The sequence below is a fragment of the Aspergillus versicolor genome (genome assembly GCF_001890125.1).
Source record: "Aspergillus versicolor CBS 583.65 unplaced genomic scaffold ASPVEscaffold_3, whole genome shotgun sequence".
In the NCBI taxonomy this organism is placed as follows: Eukaryota; Fungi; Ascomycota; class Eurotiomycetes; order Eurotiales; family Aspergillaceae; genus Aspergillus; species Aspergillus versicolor.
Genome location: NW_024467526.1, coordinates 1,472,094 through 1,496,319, shown reverse-complemented (window position 1 = coordinate 1,496,319; position 24,226 = coordinate 1,472,094). Strand labels below are relative to the sequence as shown.

Here is a 24,226-nt window from a genome sequence, read left to right as displayed (position 1 = left end):
AACTCCCGCCGTCAGGCCTCAGGAACCCATGACGATGGCCCGCAACGGAATTGGACACATGGATGCTTTTGTATTCTGGATTAGAGCTCGAATGGTGCCCGCATTTCTTCTCACACAAAACTGTTTATTTATTTTATGATGCGACATTAACGAGGCTGTGACGTACTTTGAATCTGAACTTCCTACATATCATACACGGTTGTAAACGTCGCAACGATGTCAACCATTTCCGCACTCCAAACTCGGCTGAAAGAGCTATCTGCTGCTCTCGCTCAAATACAACCACTTGTTTCTCGGCTACACGGCTTTACTGTATTTGTTGGACAGGGGGATGAAGCCCGCCTAGAGCTTGGAGGAGAAATCCATTCCCGACTGAAGGATGCTGAGGATGAGTTGGAGCTATTAAAGGACGATGTCGACGCTTTAGAAACGCCAACAGACTCTAGAAGAAAGGGCGTGGATTCAGAAAAGGAAACGGAGAAGGAGCGGGTTGTTGCGCTGGGTCGGCGATTGGCGAGTGATTTGAAAAGGTAAATAGCCCTATCCACCTTGGGAGTTTCTATACATGACCACTAATTGCACTACTCCTTTACAGGACACGAGGCGACTTCCGCAACGCACAGTTACAAGCGAAGCGGAATGCTGAAGTTGCTCGGCGCAAGGAACGGGAACTACTCCTTTCAAGGTCGGATAGCGTTGAAAGACGAAACCCAGCGAAAGAGAAGTTGACGCAGGATGATATCGTCAAGAATGCCTCGCGAGATGTCACCACGGCGTTGAGGCGAACGCATCATCTTATGCAGGCTGAGCTTTCTCGGAGCCAGTTTGCACAAGAGACGTTAGGTATGCTTCTAACTCGCTCGATTCAAAGAACACTGTTCTAACAAGCCATTGCAGAACAATCTGGTGCTGCGCTATCTTCTCTATCAGAATCATACACTAGCCTTGATTCGCTTCTCTCGTCCTCACGCAACCTTGTTGGTTCTCTTCTGCGTTCGCAAAAGTCGGATACCTGGTATCTCGAAACGGCGTTCTACATCTTAATTGGAACAATTTCTTGGCTAGTATTTCGAAGGCTCTTGTACGGGCCGCTTTGGTGGGTAGTATGGATGCCATTCAAACTGATCCTGCGAGTTATTTTTGGTGTATCAGGGGCTGTGGGCATCACCAGCAAAGCTATCGAGTCTTCAGCGACTACTGGGACGCCTGAAATGTTGGTCCAGGAAACACCAGCTTTAAGTCATGTACCAGAAGCCAAGGCCCATGGCATTGGAAAAGATACCGTTCCGGACCAGGTCCCAGGAATGGAATCGGCGGACCGGGACTGGATAATTGATAAAATTGGTGAAATAGTGGAGGATAATGAGGAGCAAGCAAAGCTGGACGATTTTGCTTCGGAGGAGCTGCAAGGAGAGGCGGACATACCTTCGAATACCAAGAAGAGGATGTTTGAAGCCACCCCAGAAGTAGTGCAACCCCCACGGGATGAATTATAGACAGACAATATATGCTACGATATCAATGAAACAAAAAGATAGTTTAATAATGGCCCATTGCATAACTGTGCATTCCGCTGGGGATTGTCGATCGAGTTCGGATTGGGCTTAATTGATTCCTTGGCAAACGCGTATTGGAGTGGAGACGCGTTCTTTGATGGCCCTTGCGACCCGAGCTTCATCAAGCTTCGTGAGCAATCTTTACCTTATTGCCGCCCAGCAATAGAGCCTTGTATCAGATAGCCAAACTGTGCAATTCTAGCATGGCCGCCAATTTCTTCAACAATAAGGCCCGCGCGGCTGTGGTGTCCGGCAGCTCAAAGCAAAAGCCAACAGAAGGAAAGGAAGAGCAATCGCGACTGCAACCATGGGTTGAGAAATAGTATGTTATCACGCCGATTGAGAATTGCGATGAGATGGCATTGACAATATCAGCCGTCCTAAAACACTAGACGATGTCGCGGCCCAGGATCACACAACAAAAGTGCTCCAACGAACACTGCAAGCTTCCAACGTACGACACCTCTTCTGCGCCCTGAAGTTCCATGCTAACGATTTGCTATACAGCTACCTCACATGCTCTTCTACGGCCCTCCAGGGACCGGAAAAACATCCACTATTCTCGCTCTCGCCAAATCCCTCTTCGGCCCTGCCCTCTACAAATCTCGCATCCTCGAACTCAACGCATCAGACGAACGTGGTATCGGGATTGTCCGAGAAAAAGTGAAAGGTTTCGCCCGTGTGCAACTTAGCCACCCTACAGGGGTAGATGCCGAATACCTTGAAAAATACCCGTGTCCTCCTTTCAAAATCATTATCCTCGATGAAGCGGATAGCATGACCCAGGATGCACAGTCTGCTCTTCGCCGCACAATGGAGCAATACAGTCGGATAACCCGGTTTTGTTTGGTCTGCAACTATGTTACTCGAATTATTGAGCCGCTTGCTAGTCGATGCAGCAAGTTCCGCTTCAAACCGCTGGATAACTCAGCTGCTGGTGACAGATTGTCGGAGATTGCGCGGACCGAAGGCTTATCACTTGAAGATGGAGTTGTTGATAAATTGATAACCTGCAGTGATGGTGATCTGCGACGCGCCATCACATACATGCAGAGTGCAGCACGGCTGATAGGAGCGGCGCAGACTGGAAAGAATGACGGGGAAGATGAGGAAATGAAGGACCAAGGGTCTGACACAATCACAGTTCGAACTATTGAGGAAATAGCTGGCGTGGTCCCTGAAAGTGTTCTGGATGGATTACTCCAGTCAATGCAACCGAAGAAGATTGGCTCGTCATATGAGGATGTTTCAAAAGTGGTCACAGATATTGTGGCGGACGGTTGGAGTGCGACGCAGGTTCTTTTACAGGTATACATTTCTTCGAGCCCATTGTCCACGCCTGATACTGACTACTCACAGCTCTATCGACGAGTTATTTACAATGACGCAATTCCTGATATCCAGAAGAACAAAATCGTGCTGGTGTTCTCAGAAATAGATAAGCGGCTAGTCGACGGTGCCGATGAACATCTATCGATTCTTGATGTTGCTCTTAAGATTTCCGGAATTATTGGTGGATCCTAAAGGTCATTTTGAGCTGGAATATCCGCAGGGAATATGTTACCCTAACAATTCCTCTTCTCGAATATCATGGATGCATATAATTGCCCATGTAGGTACATTCGAGCGGGCCAAATCGAGTGCCACGGCCGCTCATTGGACGCTTTGGGAACAATGCTATATCCCGCCGGAGAATAGTATCACATATCTGGGAGGCTTGCTATTTTCGTGCTAGAAGCGGACTCATCTAGAATAATGACTGTATGAACTAACTCTGGCCATCATGGGACCGTAAGATAGCCTCCCTGAACATCCGCTATAATCTCAGCATATAATCTAAGCCCGTCTTAATCTCCCCGGAGTAAACGAGTCGGCTTATTCTGTATAGTTATAACATAACAAAGGCGTTCAAAATGCCAAGGTTACACACCACAACCGGTTTGTCGTTCGGTGGACGTTGGAGTGAAGACATCGGTCGACAATGGGCCGTGCCCGCCTTCCGAGCGATGACGGCGAACTGTCCGATCATTAATATTGCGACGGCTCCGCCTTTTCACTCCCAAAAGCTTCACCTATACAATAATTTGCAATATAGAAACGCCCCAACTCTACAGAAAGATTTCGGCCTTCTCCTCCCGACCGTCCACTCTTTCTTTCTCGATCCCATCTCGCCGCCCCGAACCCCGCAATGACCGTGCCCCGCTACCTGTCCGGCGATGCTGCGGGCATTCGCGAATTCCTCGATAAATTTGATGTAAGGCTATTCTGTGGCGATTACCCATGGCAGTACCTGATTATGGCTGACTTTCGTGGGATAGGTATTCCTGTTTGACTGCGATGGTTCGTTGTCCTCATTTCCAATCTCCCCGCAACCTTTCGTCGCGGACTGCACTGCCTTATAGAATCACGCTGACATGGGAGGATAACCTATTCTAGGTGTACTATGGTCCGGTGATCACGTCTTTCCGGGGACAGTCGAAACTCTAGAGTTGCTGCGATCAAATGGTATGCAGATACTCCGACAAGCCTAATCAGAACTGCATTATTGATACACCTCTCTCCGCTTACCAGGAAAGCAGATCGTATTTGTCACGAACAATAGCACCAAGTCGCGCGCGGATTATAAGAAGAAGCTAGAGGCATTGGGAATCCCGGCTACCACGGTATATACATACGGCCCATTCATCACCCCCAACTTCATAGGGAAGCAACAACATTAACATGAAGTGAATGTTATAGGAAGAAATCTTCTCATCCTCCTACAGCGCCTCAATCTACATATCCCGCATCCTCGACCTCCCACCCAACAAGCGCAAGGTCTTCGTCCTCGGCGAAACTGGTATCGAGCAGGAACTCCACTCCGAGAACGTCCCCTTCATAGGTGGCACAGACCCCTCGTTCCGGCGCGACATCAATCCAGAGGATTACAAACGCATCGCCACAGGCGATGAATCCCTACTTGACCCAGAAGTCGGGGTCGTCCTTGTTGGATTGGATTTCCACCTGAACTACCTGAAGCTCTCGTTAGCATACCATTATGTGCGACGCGGAGCGGTGTTTCTAGCGACGAATATCGACTCGACATTGCCGAATTCGGGGACTTTCTTTCCTGGTGCGGGATCTATGAGTGCGCCGTTGATTTTCATGCTGGGGAAGGACCCTGTGTCGCTTGGGAAGCCAAACCAGGCGATGATGGATGCAATTGAGGGCAAATTCCACTTTGATCGGAGTCGCGCGTGCATGGTTGGGGATCGAGCGAACACTGATATCCGGTTCGGGCTGGAAGGGAAGCTAGGTGGGACCTTGGGCGTTCTTACAGGTGTTAGTAGCAAGGAGGACTTTGTGAATGGGCCGACTCGACCGATGGTGTACTTGGATAAGCTTTCGGATCTTCTTCATGCTGCGAAATGAGCAAGCATGATGTATGCACATATGATTGTTGGTAGATATAGAAATAGAGTACAGGCTCGGTATACATATAAAAATACAGTCAGATTCAACGCTTTGAAAGCGTTGGCCTGAGATATCCCTGCAAATGCCATAAACCCAAAACTGCATCAACAGTAACCTTGTTAGATGGCCTGAGGAGCACCGCAGACTTCTGGAACCGTGGATGATAAGCTCGAATCTCCTCAAACTCGGCCTTGGAAAAGAGCCGTGAAAGATCGAAAACAGGAACTTTCCTATCTATCCCCGGGAGTGTGACGATCTCCGGTGCAATATCCGCCTCGCCAGTACTGGTATCAATGCCATTGCCAGTGCCATCCCCAAAGACTAGGAAGACACCGCGCTCAATGTGTTCGAACGTCACCCCTCGGGCGGTCCCCTCCGTCGTTAGTCCCTCCAGAAGCGTCTCACCCGAATACGGGTACGAGGCATCAAAAGATACCCATACGTTATTCACATCCCGCTTTTTAAACCCGTCAGATGCACACTTTAGCTGCTTCATCACCTCCTTACGCTTCATCCTCAGCACGAAATCGGGCATATCAAACCGCCAGGCCAGACGCGATTCACAGGCAGAAGTAAGGGACCCGAACGGAGATTTCCAACGGAGAGGGATCATGGGCAAAAAAGGCGAGTGCTTTGCCTTACGGCTGCGTATTACCGCGTTTGAGATTTTCTGGAGGATGGGCATGCGGTCGACCATGCGAAGTCTGAGGCTGCGGCGAGTGGCCGCCTTGCCATTGCCCTCTTCAGCTGGGTCTCCCAGATACTCTTTTATGAGATTAACGGGAAGGATCCACAACCCTTTGCCTTCTTGTTTTATTTTTTCGATTGGGGTGCCTGGTCGAGATTTTGGATCGAGGTTGGAGCCTGCTGCGGAGGCGGGCTGCTCTACCAGCCCCCACTCGGTTAAGAAGGCCTTGGGCATTCGCAATCCTGTGGCACTGCACATGCGGACTGGAGATGCGAGTGCTACGGCCCAAGGGTTGTTACTAAGATCGGAATCGGAGAGGTCATCGCGGGTGGGCAGGCGTTTCTTGCGGTGACGGATGGCGCGGCCGGGATTGGGGTGTGTGATAAGGGGCGATTGAGGTAGAAGTTGAGACGGTGGGATCGTAGGTCCAGTGCTATCAGTCCTATTCCTGCGGTGTTTGTGATTTCTGGTGGTTGCATCGTGGTCTTCCTGGACACGGCTGTTGCTAGAATGCGCGCGACGGGGCAAAAAGCCAGGGTTAGACGAGCCGGATGGAAGAAATAATTGGCGGAAAATTCGAAGACGCCATTGAGCGTATGGGATACGGCTGTGAAGGTGCTCCATGGCGGAGTGGAGGGGGTTGAAAGGAGAGCTGAAGAAATGCAGAGCGGAAACTGCGGTTTTTAGTCTCCGCTCCACAGTTCAGAGTTGGCAGCTCCAACTACAACTTTAACTCCAACACCGCGGAGCTTCATCCACCGTCCCCATTCCTCTAACACCCTTTCTCCTTCCTCTCTCTCTCTCATAACCACTCCTTGTTCTTCACAGTAACAATGAATGTCGGTCGCTCATTACAGCGACTCGGTCTCCTCACCTCTCGCCCTTCCGTGAGGAGCTTCTCAAGCTCCCTCCAAGTTCGGTCGCCCGCGCAACCCCCGCGGGGCTGGACCCCAACACCCTTCGTAACAGAGACAGTGGTAAGCACTTATCTTCTCTTTCCTGGCATTGGAGAATAGATATTAACGATCTATAGGGAGGTGGCTGGCACACCTGTACGTGGATCCTGCAATCAATTACACAAGCACTCTCTAACCGCAGATCTTATGCAGATGACATCTTCTCTAGACTACTCAAGGTACATACATGAGACTTTTCTATACCCTCACTTAACTGGGCGCTACATACTGATTTGGGAATAGGAACGGATTATCTGCCTGAATGGCGAAGTCGACGAAACCATGTCCGCGTCCATCGTCGCGCAGCTCCTCTTCCTCGAAGCCGATAACCCTCAGAAACCAATCCACCTCTATATCAATTCCCCCGGAGGTTCTGTAACAGCCGGTATGTCTCTCATTCTATAGCAACCAACCAAGTCTCCCTTGGGGGGTTAAATGCGCACGTACGGAGTACCTGGTCTAATCTGATTTGATTTGTATCAGGTCTCGCTATCTACGACACAATGACTTACATTGCCTCTCCCGTCTCCACAATATGCGTCGGCCAAGCTGCGTCCATGGGCTCCCTACTTCTCTGCGGTGGGAACGCTGGCCAGCGCTACTGTCTTCCGCACTCGTCGATCATGATTCACCAGCCGTCTGGTGGATACTTCGGGCAAGCAACGGACATTGCGATTCATGCGAAGGAGATTCTGCGAGTGCGGCACCAGTTGAACCGGATTTACAAAATGCACTTAACGGGGAAGAAGGAGATGTCGATTGACGAGATTGAGAAGTTGATGGAACGGGATTACTTCATGGGGGCGCAGGAAGCGCTGGATCTGGGGATTGTGGATAAGATTCTGGACCGCAGGGTTCAGAGCACTGCGAACGGAGAAGAGAATAAGTAGTAAGAATAATAGACAACACCGAGAGACATCTACTAAAGAGGAGGACCGTGTTAATACCCGTGGCATGTTCCTTTTTTTTTTATGAAACTTCAAATGTAATATTAGTTCAATGATATGTATGACAAAGTCTTAATGCTCATGAACCTGTGTGTCTAATAGTAAGGCCCAAGTATGGGGGGAAACAAAAAAGCCTAAAACGCCCCTAGTATATCGAAAATCGCATCCCCCAAAGTTAGGTCCAGGAGTAGGACCGTTGTACCTATATGCAACAAATGCATCACATCCAACAAGACAAACCATCCCCAATTAACTGGCTGTAAGTGCACCACACCACAAAATGAAGTAATGCGAGTGTCTAGACCGCACCGCTAATAAACAACCTAGATAAAATCAAACGCGAAAAAAAGAAATAAATGAGGTAGACGTTCAGGATGTTTCCTCCTTTTGCGAGATATCTGCAAGGACCATCTCCTCAACGGCCTTCATACCGGCTTCTTCGGATTTCTTAGAATCGGCGCCCTCCTCGCCAGCAACAGCTTGATCCAGAGCCAACTTTGTCTGTCCGAGGGCATAAATTTGTTCTTCAATGGTGCCCTTGGTCACCATGCGAATGACTTCGACCTCACGAGTTTGACCAACACGGTGGGCGCGGTTCTCAGCCTGGACATCTTCCTGTGGGTTGAAGCTGGAGTCAAAGATAATAACCTTGTTTGCACACGCCAGGTTGATTCCAGCACCACCAGCCTTGGTGGAAAGGAGGAATACTGGGATGTCAGTTCTCTCGTGGAAGGCATCCATGATGGATTGACGATCTTCGACGCTTGTTGTTCCGTCAAGACGGACGAACTCTAGATGCTGGTTCTCGAGCACATCTTCAAGAATGTCCATGACCATTCGAAATTGCGAGAAGACGAGGGCCCGATCACCGTTTTCTTTGAATCGCCTTAGCAGCTCGCACAGTTTGTCGACTTTGCCGGAATCCATCCACTCGTTATTCTTAAGAGCAAACTTTCCAATTGACTTGGGGTTATCCAGACATAACTGGTGGCATTCGAAATCGCTGTAATTCTGCAATTCCTCGAAGATAGTGTTTGGATCGGACATCGCCCATTTTTCTTCTTGCAGACAAGCCTTGGACATCCGCATGAGGATCTTATCATCATAATATCTTCGACGCAAGAGTGGATGGATGGCTGCTTGGCGAAGCTTCATCAAAATGTTCGCTGACCTGTTTCCTGTCTTCTTCCCCGCTGCTCTGTCTTCCAAAAGTTGCTTAACCTCGTTTTGTTCATGTTCATAGATGCCTCGCTGAGCAGCGTTCATCTCGCAATATTCGACGTGAGAGGTTTTTGCAGGCAAATCGATAACTTGGTGCTTCTTTCGCCGAAGAACGAATGGCTTGAGCATCGACTTTGCCCTTTCAATTCTTTGTGCAGAGAGAAGTGCTGAATGTGAGTCGTCGACGGTCTTTGCTTTGTTCGAAAAGATGTACTGGAGATCGTCCTTGCGATCTTGGAAGACTTTGGGAAGAATAAATCCAAGCAAGGAAGCAAGTTCCTGGAGGTTGTTTTGAAGCGGCGTACCCGTCAAAAGGAGCCTAAACCGGGCACGGATTCTGATCAACTTCTCATATAAGACCGAAGTGCTGCTCTTGAGCATGTGGCCTTCATCAAAAATGCAAGCGCAAAAATCCATATTGCGGAGGAAATGTGCGTCAACTTTGCCCTTTGCAATCGTATAGGTCGTAATAACAACATTGATCTCGTCCCTGTTATCCTCGATTTGTTCACGAATCTGGGCGCGTACATTCTGGTCGGCGTAGTACGGCATCACCGAAAGTGTCGGACAGAACTTTTGGAATTCTCGAAGCCAGTTTTCGATGGTGGAAGATGGCACAACGACTAGATGCGGGCCCTTGATGCCCTTCTCATAGAGATGAGCCAGAAACGCTATCACTTGGCAGGTCTTTCCAAGACCCATGTCATCTGCCAAAATGCAGCTAAGTTCATTCTCAAACAGCAATGATAGCCAATTGATGCCGACGATCTGATAGTTCTTCATTTTAAGATCCTCAGCCATAATACCAGGCTGCGAGATAAAACGAGCTTTCCGAGACCGAGATCCTGGTCCATCACTATCCTCGTCAGATCGTTGGCTAGCGGGCGTTCCGATTCCTGAGTCATGAGAGCCTGAGGGCTCCATTGACACAAGCTCAAGCTCCCCTTCGCGTTTGCCGAACATATCAACTCCCCATTTCTTCATCTCTGTCGCAATTGGTTTACCCAACGTTTCACACTGAGCGACCAATGAATCCACAGCTTCGTATCCGACCCACATATCAAGGCACTTGTCAACTATACGATCACCAACCGGCTTAGGTGCCTTGCGCTTCCTGCCTGTCTTGGTAGTTGTCTCTTCCGTAGGCGGAGCTGGGATGACGCGAACTTCTTCTAGGGAAGAAAATGGTCGCTTCGTAATTATATACTCGGCGAGGTCCTCGGTTATCGCGGCCAGATCAGCAAGGCCTGGGGCGTCACATTTGTTGAAGAAATCAAGAACCTTCATTTCTACACCTCCGGCCCCTTGGGCATCAAACGCGGAGTCGGAGTCATCATCAGAAATGACCAGAGGCGCCTCGGGAGACTCGGAGCGTGCGGGCGATGGACGCCTGCGTCCTTGCACTAGTCGACCGAAGCCCTTTTTAGCCGGTGTTTCGTCCTGGGTGGGACTTGATTGCACTGGTGACTCTCGAGATTTCGGGCCTCGGATCAACCGCTTTCTCGGTTTCGCCTCCTCCTCGACTTGTTGGGAAGGTTTCTGTGGCGGCCCCTTTGGAAGATTCATCGCCGTCCATTTGTCCTGGATCCTCCCCCGGGCTTTGATATTCTGTTTTGCGGGGGCTATGGGCGACGTCTTCTTATCTATACTTAACTCATCCTCTGACGAGATAGCATATACATTTTGATCTTCGATGCTAGCCAGATAATCCATCGCATCTTCGAACCTCCCTTTCTTCTCCAAAAGGGCTTGCACACAATCATATACTGACTTTTGCGGCAGAACCTTTCGTATCCTCTCCACCTTCACCCGCATTTGATAGTCATCAATATCCTGCAATGACAGTGATTGCGAGCCCACTGGTTGGGCGCGCGAAGGGCCATCTTGGCGAGCTCTCTTGATGGCAACCCCCTTCGGGGTAGGGTCCATCTCTGCAGCAGATCTCTTGGGGTTCGACGGGTCGTAAACAGCGGACGAGGTGATCTCTTTAAATCGATCGATTGGTGTTGCCTTTTCTGGGCTCTTTGATGATTTGGCAAACGTGGCCGGCTTGATGTCGGTACTCATCACGGCGTCGTCATCGGAGGAGCCACCCCGGTAAGTCGGACCATCATCGTCCAAGTCAATTACAGGCGCGCGCTTTGCGGGAGGGCAGAATTGAGTACCGTTCGGAGCCATAAGACTAGAAAGACGACCAGGGCCGGTTGGCGAAGGGCGTAAAGGAGATGAGGGGGGCTTCAAAGGGGAAGAAGCTGCAACTTGTACAACACTCTTGCCTGAATAAGGGACGTCGACAATCTGCGTGGGCTGTGTAAATCGTTGTGTTGTGGGCGTCAACGACTGTGTTGCAAGCATGTGTTGGGGAGGGTTCGCAGGGAGGGTGGCGACCGTCTCATATTCTCCATCGTCGTCGGCCATATTGGCAGGAGGCGTGCTATGGACGATTTTTTTGTCGCTGACGGGGGTGTCGGGAACTGTGTCTTCCATGGTGGGCAGCTAAAGTGTGAAAGAAAGCTGAGGTGTGCCCAAGATGGTTGTCTACCTGCTCCCACCTCCAGGTCGTTCGGGGATGTGAAAAGAGAGCAGTCCAGCTCGGATTCTCCAAGGCGACTTTTTTCTGCCTCTCCGCAAAATCGCGCTGGGACGCGCCCGTCACGTGATACCGCGAATCAATTAAGACCAACTAGGAAGGCTGTCATTGTACAAGGTGAGTCCTGCTGATGCTGCGTTTTCTTCGATTGTCCATGTAAACATCTCCTTTGTTGAGACTTGAATGACAAATTGGTGGTTGAGTTGGCACATTGACAGTGTCGTCTTTGAGAATGTAGGCGGTGGATCCATATCATACGTAGCAAGGATGCCAATGACATTGCTGCGACTCAGCTGAACAAAAAAAGAGATGAGAGTGAGAAATAGTAGACATAATTCCAAGAAAGCGCACGGCAATACATCAGTTAAAGTAGGAATACTGAGAGTGATGATTGAGTTGTGTATAGAATAGCACACTAGGAACCCTAAGTAGCAATAACTAGACACCTGAGGCAATAAATTACTAACACACCTCCCTCTGCTGAGCTTCAAGTGACGACTATATATTCATCATCTCTACATTATACTTCTGCCTTCTCTGTAGTCGCTCCCATACTAACACGATACTGAACTCCTCTGGAGTGGCCAAAGACCGCAATGCTAATGACCAACGCCAGCTGCGATGGCAGATCCCCTTTACGAGAATCAGCTCTCGAGTGAGCAACCGGCAAGAACAGTTGCCAACCTATCAGTTTATTTGCCGACGATGTGATCTGCTTGGGCCTCTCAAATGACTTCCGGAAGCGTTCCCTCTGAGACCAATTATCGAGGCAGACTACGAGAGCTTGTGGCGTTAATGTGGCGTTCTTGCACGGGAAGGATTCTATTTAACCGGGGCATGATGGTCTCTCACAGTATGGGAAAAACATGCTCTATGCGGGAGTTTTCACAAAAATGCCTATATTTTGATGATATATCAGATATGTTTAGATGCACGACCGTTGGTCTCGACTGAGGCTCACGACGGCCAACAGAATACATAGACCAGACTCTGCGTGGAGCCGATCTCAGGAGCAGAGACCGGCAGAAAGCTCAAATTGGCCGATTCGCCGAGGCCAATGCTCTCTCGAATGGAGACATACTTTGTCGTCTGACACTCGTACACGGTGCACCTTACAAGTATCCAGTGGGCAGAGGTCTTCTGGCCAACAAAAGAAGGGAACAGAACCATTGATGGAAATGTTGTGGGTCGCAGACCCTTGCACCCTCAGCCTTGGCCGTCCTGGGGATCTTGGCTGGGAACAGCGCCGGGGGCGGGGATGCTGGATACAGTCAAGAACTGAGTCCCTTCCTCTTGGCCTTCCTCCCTCTTGGCTTGTTTAGGCTAAGGCAAGCTTCGTGACACCTGGAAATGGGCAAAACCCCGGCGGCACAATGCTGGGACCCTGCCTATTGAGAAGCGGTCGGTTGTCCGATGTCTCCCCTTGAAAGTCAAATCACAAGTGAAATGACTGTTGGTGCTGAAACAAACATTTCCCCGGTCCATACTCCGGCTCTCAGCTATTCCTATTAAATAGTCGTGGAGCTGCCCATTTCCTCCACTCCCTGCGCTTTCTCCCCCTCTGATTGTGTTCATGAGAATTTGGTACTGGGGTCAAGTGCAGATTGACCAGCGGCACGATGAAGTTCCCTAAGATCTACAATACGTACTTCGTGGCGTTCATCGCCACCGTTGGTGGGATGCTGTTCGGGTTTGACATTTCCTCCATGTCCGCAATCATCGGCACAGATCAGTACAAAGATTATTTCGATAACCCGGCTGGTCTCCGCCAGGGTGCTATTGGCTCTTCTCTTGCTGCGGGATCGGTGGTGGGCTCCGCCATGGCAGGTTTCGTCTCTGACAAGATAGGCCGCCGCGATTCGATTGCGTTTGCTTGTATCTGGTGGCTTGTTGGGACCGCCGTGCAAACGGCAACTAATGGCTTTGGGTCACTGATTGCTGGCCGCGTCTTGAACGGAGTTTGCGTTGGAATTACTAGCTCGCAAGTACCTGTCTACCTTGCAGAGATCGCCAAAAAGGAGAAGCGTGGACAGCTCATCGTCATTCAACAATTGGCAATTGGTAAGTCCCAAGATCATGGTCATCCGAACTCTCGTTCATCCAACTAACCTGCCTCAGAATGGGGTATTTTGATCATGTACTTTGTAGGATATGGCTGCCACTACATCGACGGAGACGCCTCGTTCCGGACCGCCTGGGGAATTCAATTCGTCCCTTGTGTCTTCCTCATGATTGGCTTGCCATTTCTTCCGCGCTCTCCTAGATGGCTTGCCAAGGTCAACCGTACCGAGGAGGCTATCGAGACCCTCGCCAATATCCAGGCTGGCGGTAACCGTGATGACCCGCTTGTCGTTGCCGAATGGGAGGAGATCACGACCGTACTTCAGGCGGAGCGCGATGCCTATCCTGGCTGGCGTAAGTTCGTCTACAACGGCATGTGGAAGAGAACTCTCGCTGGCTTTACAGTGCAAATGTGGCAGCAGAATTCGGGAGCTAACGTGATGACCTATGTAAGACATGACTCTTGATCGATCAGTACTTGTATCTTTGAACTAACCTCAAATAGTATGTTGTGTATATCTTCATGATGGCAAACTTGACGGGCAACATCAACCTTATTTCCTCCGGCATCCAGTATGCACTTTTCATTATCTTCACGACTTTCATCTTCTTCTACATTGACAAAACCGGCCGTCGCCCACTCCTTATATACGGAGCCCTTCTCATGGGGGCTTGCCATTTTGTCGTCGCCGGTATTCTTTCCTCTGGCGAGTACGTTCCTGGGGGCGTTGACGGCGACGAAAATGTGTTGATACGAGTTGTGGGACCAAAATCCCATACTGTCATCGCATTCTCGTATTTGCTTATTATTGTCTACGCATTGACCCTAGCGCCCGTGTGCTGGGTCTACGCAGCAGAGGTCTGGTCTCTTGAGACCCGTGCCAATGGTATGGGTATCGCGGCAATTGGCAACTGGCTCTTCAACTTCGCTCTGGGCCTATATATCCCCCCGGGCTTCCAGAATGTGACTTGGAAGATGTTCCTGATATTTGGGATTATGTGTGTCCTTGCCGCTGTGCATTTCTTTTTTACATACCCCGAGACCTGTGGAAAGACGCTTGAAGAGATTGAAGAGATGTTCGCACCAGGAGGACCGAAGCCCTGGAACACCAAGCCCGGCCAGTCTAAGCTTGATGCACACGTTGAAGAAGTCCGTGCACACAATAAGCATATTAACTACGACACTATGGAAATCAAGTCTGGCACTGAAGTGGCTGAGAGGACTGCTTGAATGGGGCCTCCGGGGGAACTATAGGTCACGTGATATATTGTGCCCTGGATGGTCGTTGAAGCAGGCGGCCGCGCAGATAATTGAAGACCAGGCTCAAAGTTTAATTAGTATTGATTGGTTGTACTCAATTTATCCATTTGAAGACAAGTAAACCTAATATGAAGTGTCTGGAAGATGGCCATGGCTAAATTAAAAACGAAATAGTGTATGGGTTTGGGAATAGAGTCTTTCCATTCTTGAATGAAGACCCAGGCAGCTTTAACGAACCGTAACCTAATTATGTAGCGTTCTAAAATATTCAGTTCCTCAGGAACTCTCATTACTTGTGATTTGAGTCCTGGTAATGCCAAACCATGCGTTCATCGGCAACTATAAGGACGGCTTTGTTATGCCTAGTTCTTCGCAAAGGAAAACCGTAGTTATTTGACGAGAGCTTTTAGCATTAGGACGCACCGATATCAACAACCTCAACAAGTTACACTCTATATTACTTCTATATGCAGATGAAGCCATAAACAAGACACCAGCCCTGGGAGCCCAATCCGGCTAGCCCGCCAAGACTCTGCATCATCCGCAGTTTCTCCACATTCCGCAACATGAACAACAACACCACTCGGTAGTTATAGCTGGGCAGCTTCCAATCTTCCTACAACGAGAGCGGACAACTTAACACGGTCTGAAGCTACTGTTAATTATAGTCGATACCTTAACGAAAACATGGCCACCCGACGATCCGGAAAGTCCTACGCAGATGCTGCCGCCCCCGGCTCTGCGCCGGGCGAGCAACCCTCGGAGTTTGACTCTGATACTTCGCCTGCTGTTCCGATGTGAGTGGTCCAGTACTATACATCGGTGCCCACTTGCGCCATGGCTATACCATTCTATACTATCCCATTCTGAAACTATTCTACTTCGTTACAAATACCGAAAACAAAGCTAATGAAGGTCCATTCAGGCACGTTATCTGGAAACTCGTCGGGTTTACTATCGCCATGATCACGACGCCCGTGGGGATGTATTTTGTTTCAGTTAATTTTGGAGGTGAGTTTTCTTTTGCTTTCCATTTATTATTATTCTCTTATCTTCTTATTACCTACGCTCTACCCTTGTTCAACCTGCTATGGCCGCGCGTATGCTGATGTTACTGGAAAGCGAGCACGACTGTTTCTGGGATTATCGCGGCCGTCATGGCCAATGTTATCTTGTTTCTGTATATCTATGTTGCATGGCAGGAGGATAAAGAGGAACGAGAAGCCGAGGCAGCAAAAAAGAAAGGGAAGAAGGCTGAGTAGGTGGTTCAGGTGTATTGTATATGTACGTGAAGTATTAAAGTGTCATTATAATTGCGCTTCGAGCTGCGGTGCTGCTCTTACATGGTGTATGTCCAGTTATGAAGATCAAGATGTGCGATTGGTATCCATACAGCAAGCATTGCGAATGTTAAAGCTCCAGCGACCCGTTAGCTGTTCAGCCAAGTACGTATTATGTCCAGTCTATGTTGAATAACTGCGCCTGGGAAAATGCATCGCGACTTCAGCACATAACGGAGAACCAAGGGGAAAAAAAAAAGAAAAGGACCCCAAGCGCGAAACACTATGGTCGTCTCCTGACAAACTCCTCCAAATCAGCCTTAGTCGCAACTCCCAGCACAAACTTGCGCTCCACATCTGTGACGACTGCAAAATCCTGCTTCTCTCTCTTCTCCCCATTCGCGCCAGTATCGCTTTCAAAGAACCGCTGCAACTCCTCCAGCGGCGTCTCCATGGTGATAACCTCGTACGTGCCGCGTTTTCGGTTGAAGCGCTGCATCGCAGCCGCAACAGTATCCGATTCCTTAACCGTCCCCGCCGCCAGGAGCTCCTTCAGCCGCGGAATGCTAAGGTATCCGAGAAGAGAGCGGTGCGTGGACGAGGTAACGGTGAGATGTGTGTAGTCGCGTTCGAAAGCCGCGAGAAGTGCGGCGGATATAGGGGTGCTCGGGGAGACGGATAGAGCGGGAGGCGGATCTAAGTCTTCAACTGTAGCCTTGTTGCAGTGTTAGTGTTAAGGTGAACGGAATGGATCTTCCCGCGGAGACACCAGAAGGGAATGAATGGGCGAGTGACTCACTCCGCGATATTTGTCGGCCCATGATGATTGAGGGATTGAGTGCGCTGTGCTTGCATCGAGTTTCTCGCGGACGAAGGCTTCGCTGGCGTTCATGTAGGAGGCCATTTTGGCGGGGCTGAGAGAGGGGTAGAGAAGTGACGGGAAGCTGAATTGGCGGAGGATGGTATTTTCACGGACAATTGCAATATCAGTATTGTAGAGAAACCTGATTATATCGTCGAAATGCTATGTGCCGCGTCAGAGAGGTTGGTAGTTATGCGCAGGTTGTTGAAATTGAGCGGATGAAATTGTCAACCAAAGGTCGAGGCCGTTGCAGTGACACTGACCCACTCACTTTTGTAGATATGGGTCACATGTCTATACGTCATCTTGCGATAAACACAAACCAGCAATGCTTATTTTGTGTTCTATACTTTTGGTAAACATAGCTGGGTTTTACTTGCTTTTATTAATTGACATGAAGTCAGCAATAAAACGGCCGTCTGCCTTTTGGTTGGATAGAATTTGATGAAAACAGATAACTTCTTGCCCTGGCACTAAAGGAAAATTGGCCGCTAAATAATTTACTCGCAACTTGATATCATATTCTGACTTCTTCCTCCGAGTAGTGCCTATTTTACCAACCAATATACAAAGCTCGCATCGAGAGCAAGGGCATGACGGAGACCAGCCGTTTCATGCCCGGGTATTTTATTATATGCTATTAGATGTGCCGGATTGCAACTTTCTGTTCCCTTCAACCCATAAATATGATTCCAAATACCGGAGAGGAGAGTCTAGGAGTAGAGACGGAAAGATGGTCCAGGAGTTCGAAGTACGTAAGTTGAGCTAGGACCCAACATACCAAACCTCGACACCCAGAACATCGAATTTGACACCCTCGTCAGAGAGTGGTTCGTTCCCGAATGTCTGGCATGAGGCGCTGACACCTTTTTCGAGAATGGAGTCGAGCCAAAGGCCATAGTGTCCGTCCCTGGAGAGAGAAAGTATTAGTTCTGGACTATCATTGCTATTGTGGGGCTGCTGGGATTAAAAGGGGGAAGGGGAGGACTCACCCTCCACCTAGACTGAGAAATCCCGTTTCGCAAAACATCATGTAATCATTTACGCCGCTATAAGGGAACGCCTTGAAGCGGATTCTGTCGGGGGTAGTAGTTCCGCTATTTGTAGGGCGAGACTGTGCCAGGGCGTGCATATGCGGAGAAAGCGATTTCGACTGTAGTTTTTCACCTCTTAGTGTCGTTGATCGACCGACGTTTGTTGTATCCGCGCTTGGTGGTGGGGGAAAGCCTGCCTTTTCAAGTGCCTCCTCGGAGTATATGCCCCCATCTCCGTCGGAATTGAGTAGTGAGGGTGGCGGAGGGAGAACACTGGCTCTCCATAGAAAGCATTCGCCCGTGCCGAAATAATGTGCATCTGGGTGTGGGGGGTCCGTCATGTAGGCGCCGAAGACCGTTGATGCTGAGGGGGACGCATCGCGGATGACGAGGACGTAGCCGGCCCTCGGGCTGCGGGATGAGACCTCACGGCAATTGTCGTAGAGTGTCGAGAGGGAAGCACCATCGCGATCGAGGCTATATGCGAGACGCCAGGTGTCAACTAGTTGAAGGCGAGGCGGGACAAGGAGACGGATTTCTTCAGCGAGGGCGCGTGAGAGGAGTTGGTTCTGGGGGGCGAGGGGGATTGCCGTGCTTTCTTCGTTTGCGAGAAGCGTTAAAGGAGTCAGGGGCGGTGGCTGAAAGGGGGACACCGTGCGGACGGGTGTGAAGACTGGATACTGGGAGGTGGAGGAGATGGAGGAGGATGAAGAGGAGGGGTCGGCGTTGTTGCGACGCAGACGGGACATCATATTGCCGTTGTTGCTTGTTGGGGGGTCGGTTAGACGACGGTAAAGGCCCGAGACAACGTGTGTGACAGGGTATGAGAAGTAGGAGGCGGCGGATTGATGGGAGTGAGCGTCGTTCGAGCTCTTATTGCCTTTCGACTCGGAGTGAGGAGGATCGGTACCCGGCGACGAGGTTGAGGTGGCGGGAGTGGGAGTAGAGGAGGATAAATCACCTTGGGAGGCAGACGACATCGAGAGCTCCTTTTGTTCAGAAATTGATTTTCAATTGGTGGGGAAGATCGGCCCTGAGATCCAGACCAGAGACGAATGAGGCCAAAGTGGACGGAGTCGAGAAACTGGGAATTCGGGAGAGATGGAGGTGGAGTTGAGGCTGACCATTGGGTTTGGTTCGGCGGGGTGAAGGCTCCTGCCCGGCTTGTAAGGCTAACCAGTAACCAGCGGCCGCTGAGGCTACGCCTACTTAGGTAGATAGCTTACTCGACGGACATAGCTATCTTTCTTAAATTGTTTTTCATTTTTTTTTTCTAAACCATCACTAAAGCTACAGGGGATCAGCTAGACTCGGTGCTTGCACATGGGGAATAAACACTGATAGGTATCGAAAATGCAAAAGGATCATGAGCGTAAATCGTGATCATAGCTTGTTCACCCGCTGGTCGACCGTCTCGAACTCTAGCCCATTGGCCTCAAATACGTGTCCCGGGCGCAGGGCGTCGGTGTAGAGGTTAGTTTCGGCGTGTGGATGAAACAAGCCCGTCTGAGTACAGCCTAGGACAGACTTGAGCCCCGGTGGGTCTGTCAAACGGAAGACCCCCCAGTTGGGGGTTTGACTCGGTGCACAAACAATCGCAATACTCTCAGGGAGCATCACCTGGTAGCCGCAATGCGTATGTAGGTCCCTTGAGCTCATGAAGCAGGTCTGGGTGGGGTGCGTGTGGATCCAGCCAAGCACCATTAGATCTTCGGAGTCGCAGTAATCAAATATTGCGGATTCATTCACTGTCTCGCATGTGTCTGACGTGGATATTTGTTCAGGGATAAGGAGTCGTGAGATGAAAAGAGCGTTGGATATCAGCGTGCCACAAAGGATGCCACACGTTTCCAAGTTTTTGCGGGTGTTCGATGCAGCGAGAGAAAGGAAATGCGATCGTAGTTGAGGTGGGAGAAAGACAGTGCGAAGCGGAGTGCCGTTCTCAAGATAGGCGGATGGTTTGAATGTGAAACTGGCAGGGTCCAAACCCTTACGTTTATCATCCGGGGCCACTTTTGTAGGTACCGTTGGTGCAGCTTCTGACAATATTTCCTGCGGGACTTTGTCTGGGCGAGGCGGTACTCCATCTAGATCGCTCGGTTGGTTGATCTGGAAACCCTCTTTCGGAGGAAGTGCCGGCGGCGGTTTCGTGAGCTTGCGGGGTTCAGCGCGCGGCTTCTCTAACGCAGAAGGCGGGATATCAAGAGGTTTTTGTCGGGGAACAGTTGGGTACTTGTAGGTGGATGTAGACGGAACCTCTGCTAACGGCCGCGTTCCAGACTTGGCTTTCCGACTGTCTGTCTGCGGTCTACCCTCTAGATTGAGACGCACTTCTTGGATGCGGCGGCTCAGATCACCTGCTTCTTTCCCTTCATTTCGTTGCAGGGCTTCTTCCCAATCTCCCCAGATCCCTGCGGCGCGTCGGCTCGACTCATCCCCATCGCTGAGTTGGCGTATGGCATTCCTGGCTGTTGCCCTTCGACTGATCTCAGTTCGTGCCAATTTGACGGCCAGATCACTGTCCTTCCCAGCCTCCAGGGGTTCAGTTACCCCCGAAAGGGCAGGGTCCGGGGGTTGTAGCTGTTGACTTGATGCGGCGGGGCTCACTGCAGCGGACGACGACAAGCGGGATTGCCGCTCACGCATCAATTGCGTATGCCGCTCATATCGCTTGTTGATTCTCGGTTTCAGTTTTTCCAGTATCTCCAAATTCTCCTTGACCTCCTTCTCAGCAGTTACCAAAGCCTTCCGCTCTTCTCTCACATCCTTCCCGTCCTTCAAGTCTGGATGGCCGGCCAAATGCACGAGCACCAATTGGGCATGTCGGAATAGGAGTAGGTACGCCTGTTCATCGTGTCCTTCACGCAGGTAAATCCGCGCCTACCATAACCAGTTAGCCTTTTAAAAAAGAAGAAAATGTAAAATAGAGGAAATGGGCCACAAACTTCGCGAACGAGTGTAGCAGCGGTCCTCAGCCAGTAACGCAGAGGAACCGAGGGGTTGAATTTGTAATCTTGGGCAAGACGAGTGATCTTCTCCACGCTCTGCGGAGCAGAGGCCCCAGTGTTCGGGGGAGAAGGTAGAGATGCCATGACAGTTTGGGAGTCCGACTGGGAGAGCTTGAAGCCGGAAGCCAGGCTCAGACCGTGAGGCAGGCAGTCGCGGAGTAAATATCGAGTCAGGCGAGAGAGGTGTTAGGCAGCAGGCAGAGAGTGATGTCACGGACGGCTAGACGGATCATAATCAAAAAGAGCTATTCCATCCGCAGAGGAATGGAATGATCAAGGAAAATGTCGAGCCATCGAAGAGGGTCGCGTGGGAAGGGGGTGATGGAGGAGGATGATGGCCGCAAGGTCGGCGGGGCTCCGGAGGTTCTGGTGTCTCCCGCGTCGCAACTCCGGCGCAAAGCAAAAAGCTCCCAGAGCTCTCAAGCTTCTTCCACACTTGTCGACGACTCAAGCCGCGAAGCTCATTTGATGTGATGGAGTCTCGATCGAATTCCGTCTGATGCTAACCTAAATTCTCCTTCACAGTTTTGCATTTCACTATGTCAATAATCCCTCGATGGGCGCCCGTCAAGCAGTTTCCCATCACTAAAACGCTTCACGGACTCCTGCCCAGAAGCAAGGCGGGGGGTAACAAACCCAATATCGTGAGTGAAGGTCTATGTGGTCAGTCTATAATTTCCCTTTCTCTTTCTGCATTGGGCTAACACCGATTATCCATAGACGATATCGTGCAGCGCCTCTCCCCGTTCCTCCGGCGAAACGCTCCAGTCGACATCCTCGATCTATGGCCTGGGCCCGGCCTCTTGTCGTCCAAAATAAATGATTTTTTGAAACCGCGCAGGCATGTCCTCATTGAGCCAGACCTTAAATTACACAAGTCCTTCCTCGAGCCTCTGTGCGAACGATGTCCAAGCTACAAACTAGTTTCGACGGACCTAACCGCTGTACGAGACTGGAAAACTGTTCTTACTGAACACTTCCCCGAACAAGGGCCACCGAGAAAGAAGTCCCAAGCGGATCTACCAAAAAATAATACACTCCTAGTCTTAGCCAATCCTCCGGGCCCCCGGAGCACGAAGGATCATTTCAGCGGCGCACGATGGATGTCGGTGTTTTTGGAGGAATGTATGCGGCAGGCTGGTCTTCATACCTACGGGAGCGTACGACTACTGGCGTCGTTGTCTTCACAGGATGTATCGGCGGTCCTTCCACGCCATATCAGTGCCCGTGTTCGTCCATCACTTCTAGCTGAGCAGGTCGCACTTCGTGCATTCGAGGTAGCATCCTCAGTGGATGACACAAGGGGAAATTGGGGGGCTCAGAAGCAGTGGGATGTGCTATCTGAGGGCACGACCCGCGTCGAGAAGAGAGCCTCGAGCAAAAGAGTCATTGTTCCTAAAGGCAGAGCATATCCACCAATCGAACAGGCACCTGAGAGTCCGCTACCAGATCGGAAGCGAACTCCTTACGCTCCGCGTATCAAGACCAGACAGAACGAGAAATACCTCGAGATTTTCGAAAATTTCAACAATGCGGACCCAGAAAGTGACGAGTACGAGAATCTCAGAAAGGGCTATCGGCGCACATGTACTCTACTCCTGCAAGAAAACAGCCAGACTCACCAGCGTGCCAGTATTATCGCTAAGCAGAACGAAGTCGACGACCTTAACAAATCCATCTCGCGGCGCGCGGCAGATCCCAATACCAAATTATGGGCTCTGGAACGCACGGTGACGAGAATTGAAAATCTCCGCGAATCAATGAATGAAGAAATATCCAAAACGCATTTTGATATCACTCGCGCACTTCCCCATCTCATGGATGATAGACGTGCAGCCTTCCATACAGGAGACTTCGACGACGCCCTTCTCCTCTTCGACCGCCGCCCGTTCCAACCTCTCGTCATCCATCCCGACGAAATATACCCACGCGAGGTCTACAGGACCTTCGTATACTTCGAGGCAGACCCCAACCCGCCAGCAGTAGTGCGCTTAAACCGCCTCGACCCCAAGAAACGAGAAGCCGCCACGCGGTTCTTCACAGCCTTCACCAACTCCCTACAAACAAACAACCTCCTCACGGTCCCAACCCTAATGAGGCTTTTCTTCCCAAACCACACCGCAAACTCCATCGTCAAAGCCATCCCCAGTCTCGCCCAATACGCCTCCAAGCGCCCTAGGAAAGACTACGAGTCTCTCCCTACGACCCTGATTTCAGACCTAGACAAACACCCCGAAGACCTACAACGCACGACCAAGGGCAAATCCACAACAGCCTCGGCGAAAGCGGCACAACCAAACCCGATAGCTTCGTACCAGGAAAACCTCGACTACGATCTTAGCGATGTCCGTTGCCGCATCCTCTCCATCCCAACACTCTGCGATCTGGCCATAGAGTACGCGAACACAGGATCAGATGCGTCTGCTGTGCAGCTGAGTCGGCTATTGGGGGGCTCGATGACAAGCGCACAGACCAGAGAGTTCCTCACTGATGGGACGAGGAAGAAATGGTGATTTCTTTCTTTCTTTTTTTTTTTTTCCTCTCCAACCTTGTACTTTTATTATATACCTCGCCTCCCTTCTCTCATTTGATTGTATTCCAATATTGCATTGTTTGCGTGGGTTGGTTCGTTGGCTTCGGTGTTAATTTGGATGGGAAACGGAGTTCGGCTTCGGTGGCTTTGGGTAGGAATGATGAGAGGTCAGTGCGCCAAATCGCCGATGCATTCGGGTCGTATCGTATAAAATGTATCATATAGATAGAGATATTTATAGATAGACAGATAGATGATGGGCATACCAAACAGATTACTCTTTGGACTGTATCGTCTCTCTTCCCTCTAATATTACTCGGTGGAGAGTAAGAAATCAAGCTGCTTTTGATCTAGGCCGAGCGTGGCAATATGATCCGACTCAGGATTTTACCAAATTCTATACATATATCTATTTATGAATGGATGGTAAACTACATACTTATTACCATGATATAGGAAGTCACTGGTGGATGAAACATCTCACATTGCGGAGTACATGAAACCCGATTATAGGGTATATATGGCACACCATATAGTAAAAACAAACAAGCAAGCAAACACGAACGCTTAAGCAAACAGTGCACGCAGAACAAGGGTCTCCACATGATCTGTATAACAAATAACAGTATAAAGGGTATCATCGAATTGGGATCTGAGAAGGAAAAATAGTACATATGCAATCCAAGATGCAAGAGGATATAGCAACATATAGTGAAAACAAATTGTCGAAAGAGAAAAATAGGAAGGTAGTCGTAGTCGTAGATTTGTTGAAAGAC

At 50.1% G+C, this 24,226-nt stretch overlaps 11 protein-coding genes across 11 annotated transcripts; 6 read left to right on the top strand and 5 right to left on the bottom strand.

Annotated features, from left to right (window-relative positions):
- Nucleotides 1–216: 216 nt before the first annotated feature.
- On the top strand, nucleotides 217–3,080 carry ASPVEDRAFT_51374 (uncharacterized protein; the record flags this gene model as incomplete). The annotated part of the gene is made up of 7 exons (XM_040814468.1): nucleotides 217–530; nucleotides 596–843; nucleotides 898–1,447; nucleotides 1,759–1,878; nucleotides 1,932–2,010; nucleotides 2,064–2,864; nucleotides 2,916–3,080. The coding sequence occupies 7 exons, from the start codon at nucleotides 217–219 to the stop codon at nucleotides 3,078–3,080; spliced, it is 2,277 nt and encodes a 758-aa protein (XP_040665884.1).
- A 664-nt stretch (nucleotides 3,081–3,744) lies between these two features.
- ASPVEDRAFT_51373 (4-nitrophenylphosphatase) lies at nucleotides 3,745–4,967 on the top strand (the record flags this gene model as incomplete). The annotated part of the gene is made up of 5 exons (XM_040814467.1): nucleotides 3,745–3,810; nucleotides 3,875–3,896; nucleotides 3,993–4,061; nucleotides 4,128–4,219; nucleotides 4,296–4,967. The coding sequence occupies 5 exons, from the start codon at nucleotides 3,745–3,747 to the stop codon at nucleotides 4,965–4,967; spliced, it is 921 nt and encodes a 306-aa protein (XP_040665883.1).
- Nucleotides 4,968–5,052: 85 nt separating this feature from the next.
- Nucleotides 5,053–6,321, bottom strand: ASPVEDRAFT_70384 (uncharacterized protein; the record flags this gene model as incomplete). The annotated part of the gene is made up of 1 exon (XM_040816071.1): nucleotides 5,053–6,321. The coding sequence occupies one exon, from the start codon at nucleotides 6,319–6,321 to the stop codon at nucleotides 5,053–5,055; it is 1,269 nt and encodes a 422-aa protein (XP_040665882.1).
- Nucleotides 6,322–6,398: 77 nt separating this feature from the next.
- On the top strand, nucleotides 6,399–7,756 carry ASPVEDRAFT_546315 (ATP-dependent Clp protease proteolytic subunit). Its single transcript, XM_040814954.1, has 4 exons — nucleotides 6,399–6,671; nucleotides 6,731–6,832; nucleotides 6,897–7,038; nucleotides 7,137–7,756. Exons 1-4 carry the CDS (start codon nucleotides 6,531–6,533, stop codon nucleotides 7,541–7,543), a joined length of 792 nt encoding a protein of 263 aa, XP_040665881.1. The 5' UTR covers nucleotides 6,399–6,530; the 3' UTR covers nucleotides 7,544–7,756.
- Nucleotides 7,750–11,308, bottom strand: ASPVEDRAFT_60891 (DEAD/DEAH box helicase; the record flags this gene model as incomplete). The annotated part of the gene is made up of 1 exon (XM_040815555.1): nucleotides 7,750–11,308. The coding sequence occupies one exon, from the start codon at nucleotides 11,306–11,308 to the stop codon at nucleotides 7,970–7,972; it is 3,339 nt and encodes a 1,112-aa protein (XP_040665880.1). The 3' UTR covers nucleotides 7,750–7,969.
- A 1,722-nt stretch (nucleotides 11,309–13,030) lies between these two features.
- On the top strand, nucleotides 13,031–14,703 carry ASPVEDRAFT_81697 (uncharacterized protein; the record flags this gene model as incomplete). Its single annotated transcript, XM_040817076.1, has 3 exons — nucleotides 13,031–13,472; nucleotides 13,530–13,921; nucleotides 13,978–14,703. 3 exons carry the CDS (start codon nucleotides 13,031–13,033, stop codon nucleotides 14,701–14,703), a joined length of 1,560 nt encoding a protein of 519 aa, XP_040665879.1.
- A 717-nt stretch (nucleotides 14,704–15,420) lies between these two features.
- Nucleotides 15,421–15,989, top strand: ASPVEDRAFT_92569 (vacuolar ATPase assembly integral membrane protein VMA21; the record flags this gene model as incomplete). The annotated part of the gene is made up of 3 exons (XM_040818758.1): nucleotides 15,421–15,530; nucleotides 15,659–15,744; nucleotides 15,856–15,989. Coding segments are annotated over 3 exons (330 nt in total), but the record flags the coding sequence as incomplete, so codon positions are not given.
- Nucleotides 15,990–16,296: 307 nt separating this feature from the next.
- ASPVEDRAFT_128592 (putative cystathionine beta-synthase (beta-thionase)) lies at nucleotides 16,297–16,917 on the bottom strand (the record flags this gene model as incomplete). The annotated part of the gene is made up of 2 exons (XM_040806562.1): nucleotides 16,297–16,728; nucleotides 16,813–16,917. The coding sequence occupies 2 exons, from the start codon at nucleotides 16,915–16,917 to the stop codon at nucleotides 16,297–16,299; spliced, it is 537 nt and encodes a 178-aa protein (XP_040665877.1).
- A 723-nt stretch (nucleotides 16,918–17,640) lies between these two features.
- ASPVEDRAFT_128409 (putative oxidative stress response protein Oxr1) lies at nucleotides 17,641–18,889 on the bottom strand (the record flags this gene model as incomplete). The annotated part of the gene is made up of 2 exons (XM_040806541.1): nucleotides 17,641–17,785; nucleotides 17,868–18,889. 2 exons carry the CDS (start codon nucleotides 18,887–18,889, stop codon nucleotides 17,641–17,643), a joined length of 1,167 nt encoding a protein of 388 aa, XP_040665876.1.
- Nucleotides 18,890–19,292: 403 nt separating this feature from the next.
- ASPVEDRAFT_81693 (putative endosome-associated ubiquitin isopeptidase (AmsH)) lies at nucleotides 19,293–21,001 on the bottom strand (the record flags this gene model as incomplete). The annotated part of the gene is made up of 2 exons (XM_040817075.1): nucleotides 19,293–20,789; nucleotides 20,855–21,001. The coding sequence occupies 2 exons, from the start codon at nucleotides 20,999–21,001 to the stop codon at nucleotides 19,293–19,295; spliced, it is 1,644 nt and encodes a 547-aa protein (XP_040665875.1).
- A 347-nt stretch (nucleotides 21,002–21,348) lies between these two features.
- ASPVEDRAFT_70376 (uncharacterized protein) lies at nucleotides 21,349–23,734 on the top strand. The gene is made up of 2 exons (XM_040816070.1): nucleotides 21,349–21,580; nucleotides 21,638–23,734. The coding sequence occupies exons 1-2, from the start codon at nucleotides 21,457–21,459 to the stop codon at nucleotides 23,428–23,430; spliced, it is 1,917 nt and encodes a 638-aa protein (XP_040665874.1). The 5' UTR covers nucleotides 21,349–21,456; the 3' UTR covers nucleotides 23,431–23,734.
- Nucleotides 23,735–24,226: the final 492 nt, after the last annotated feature.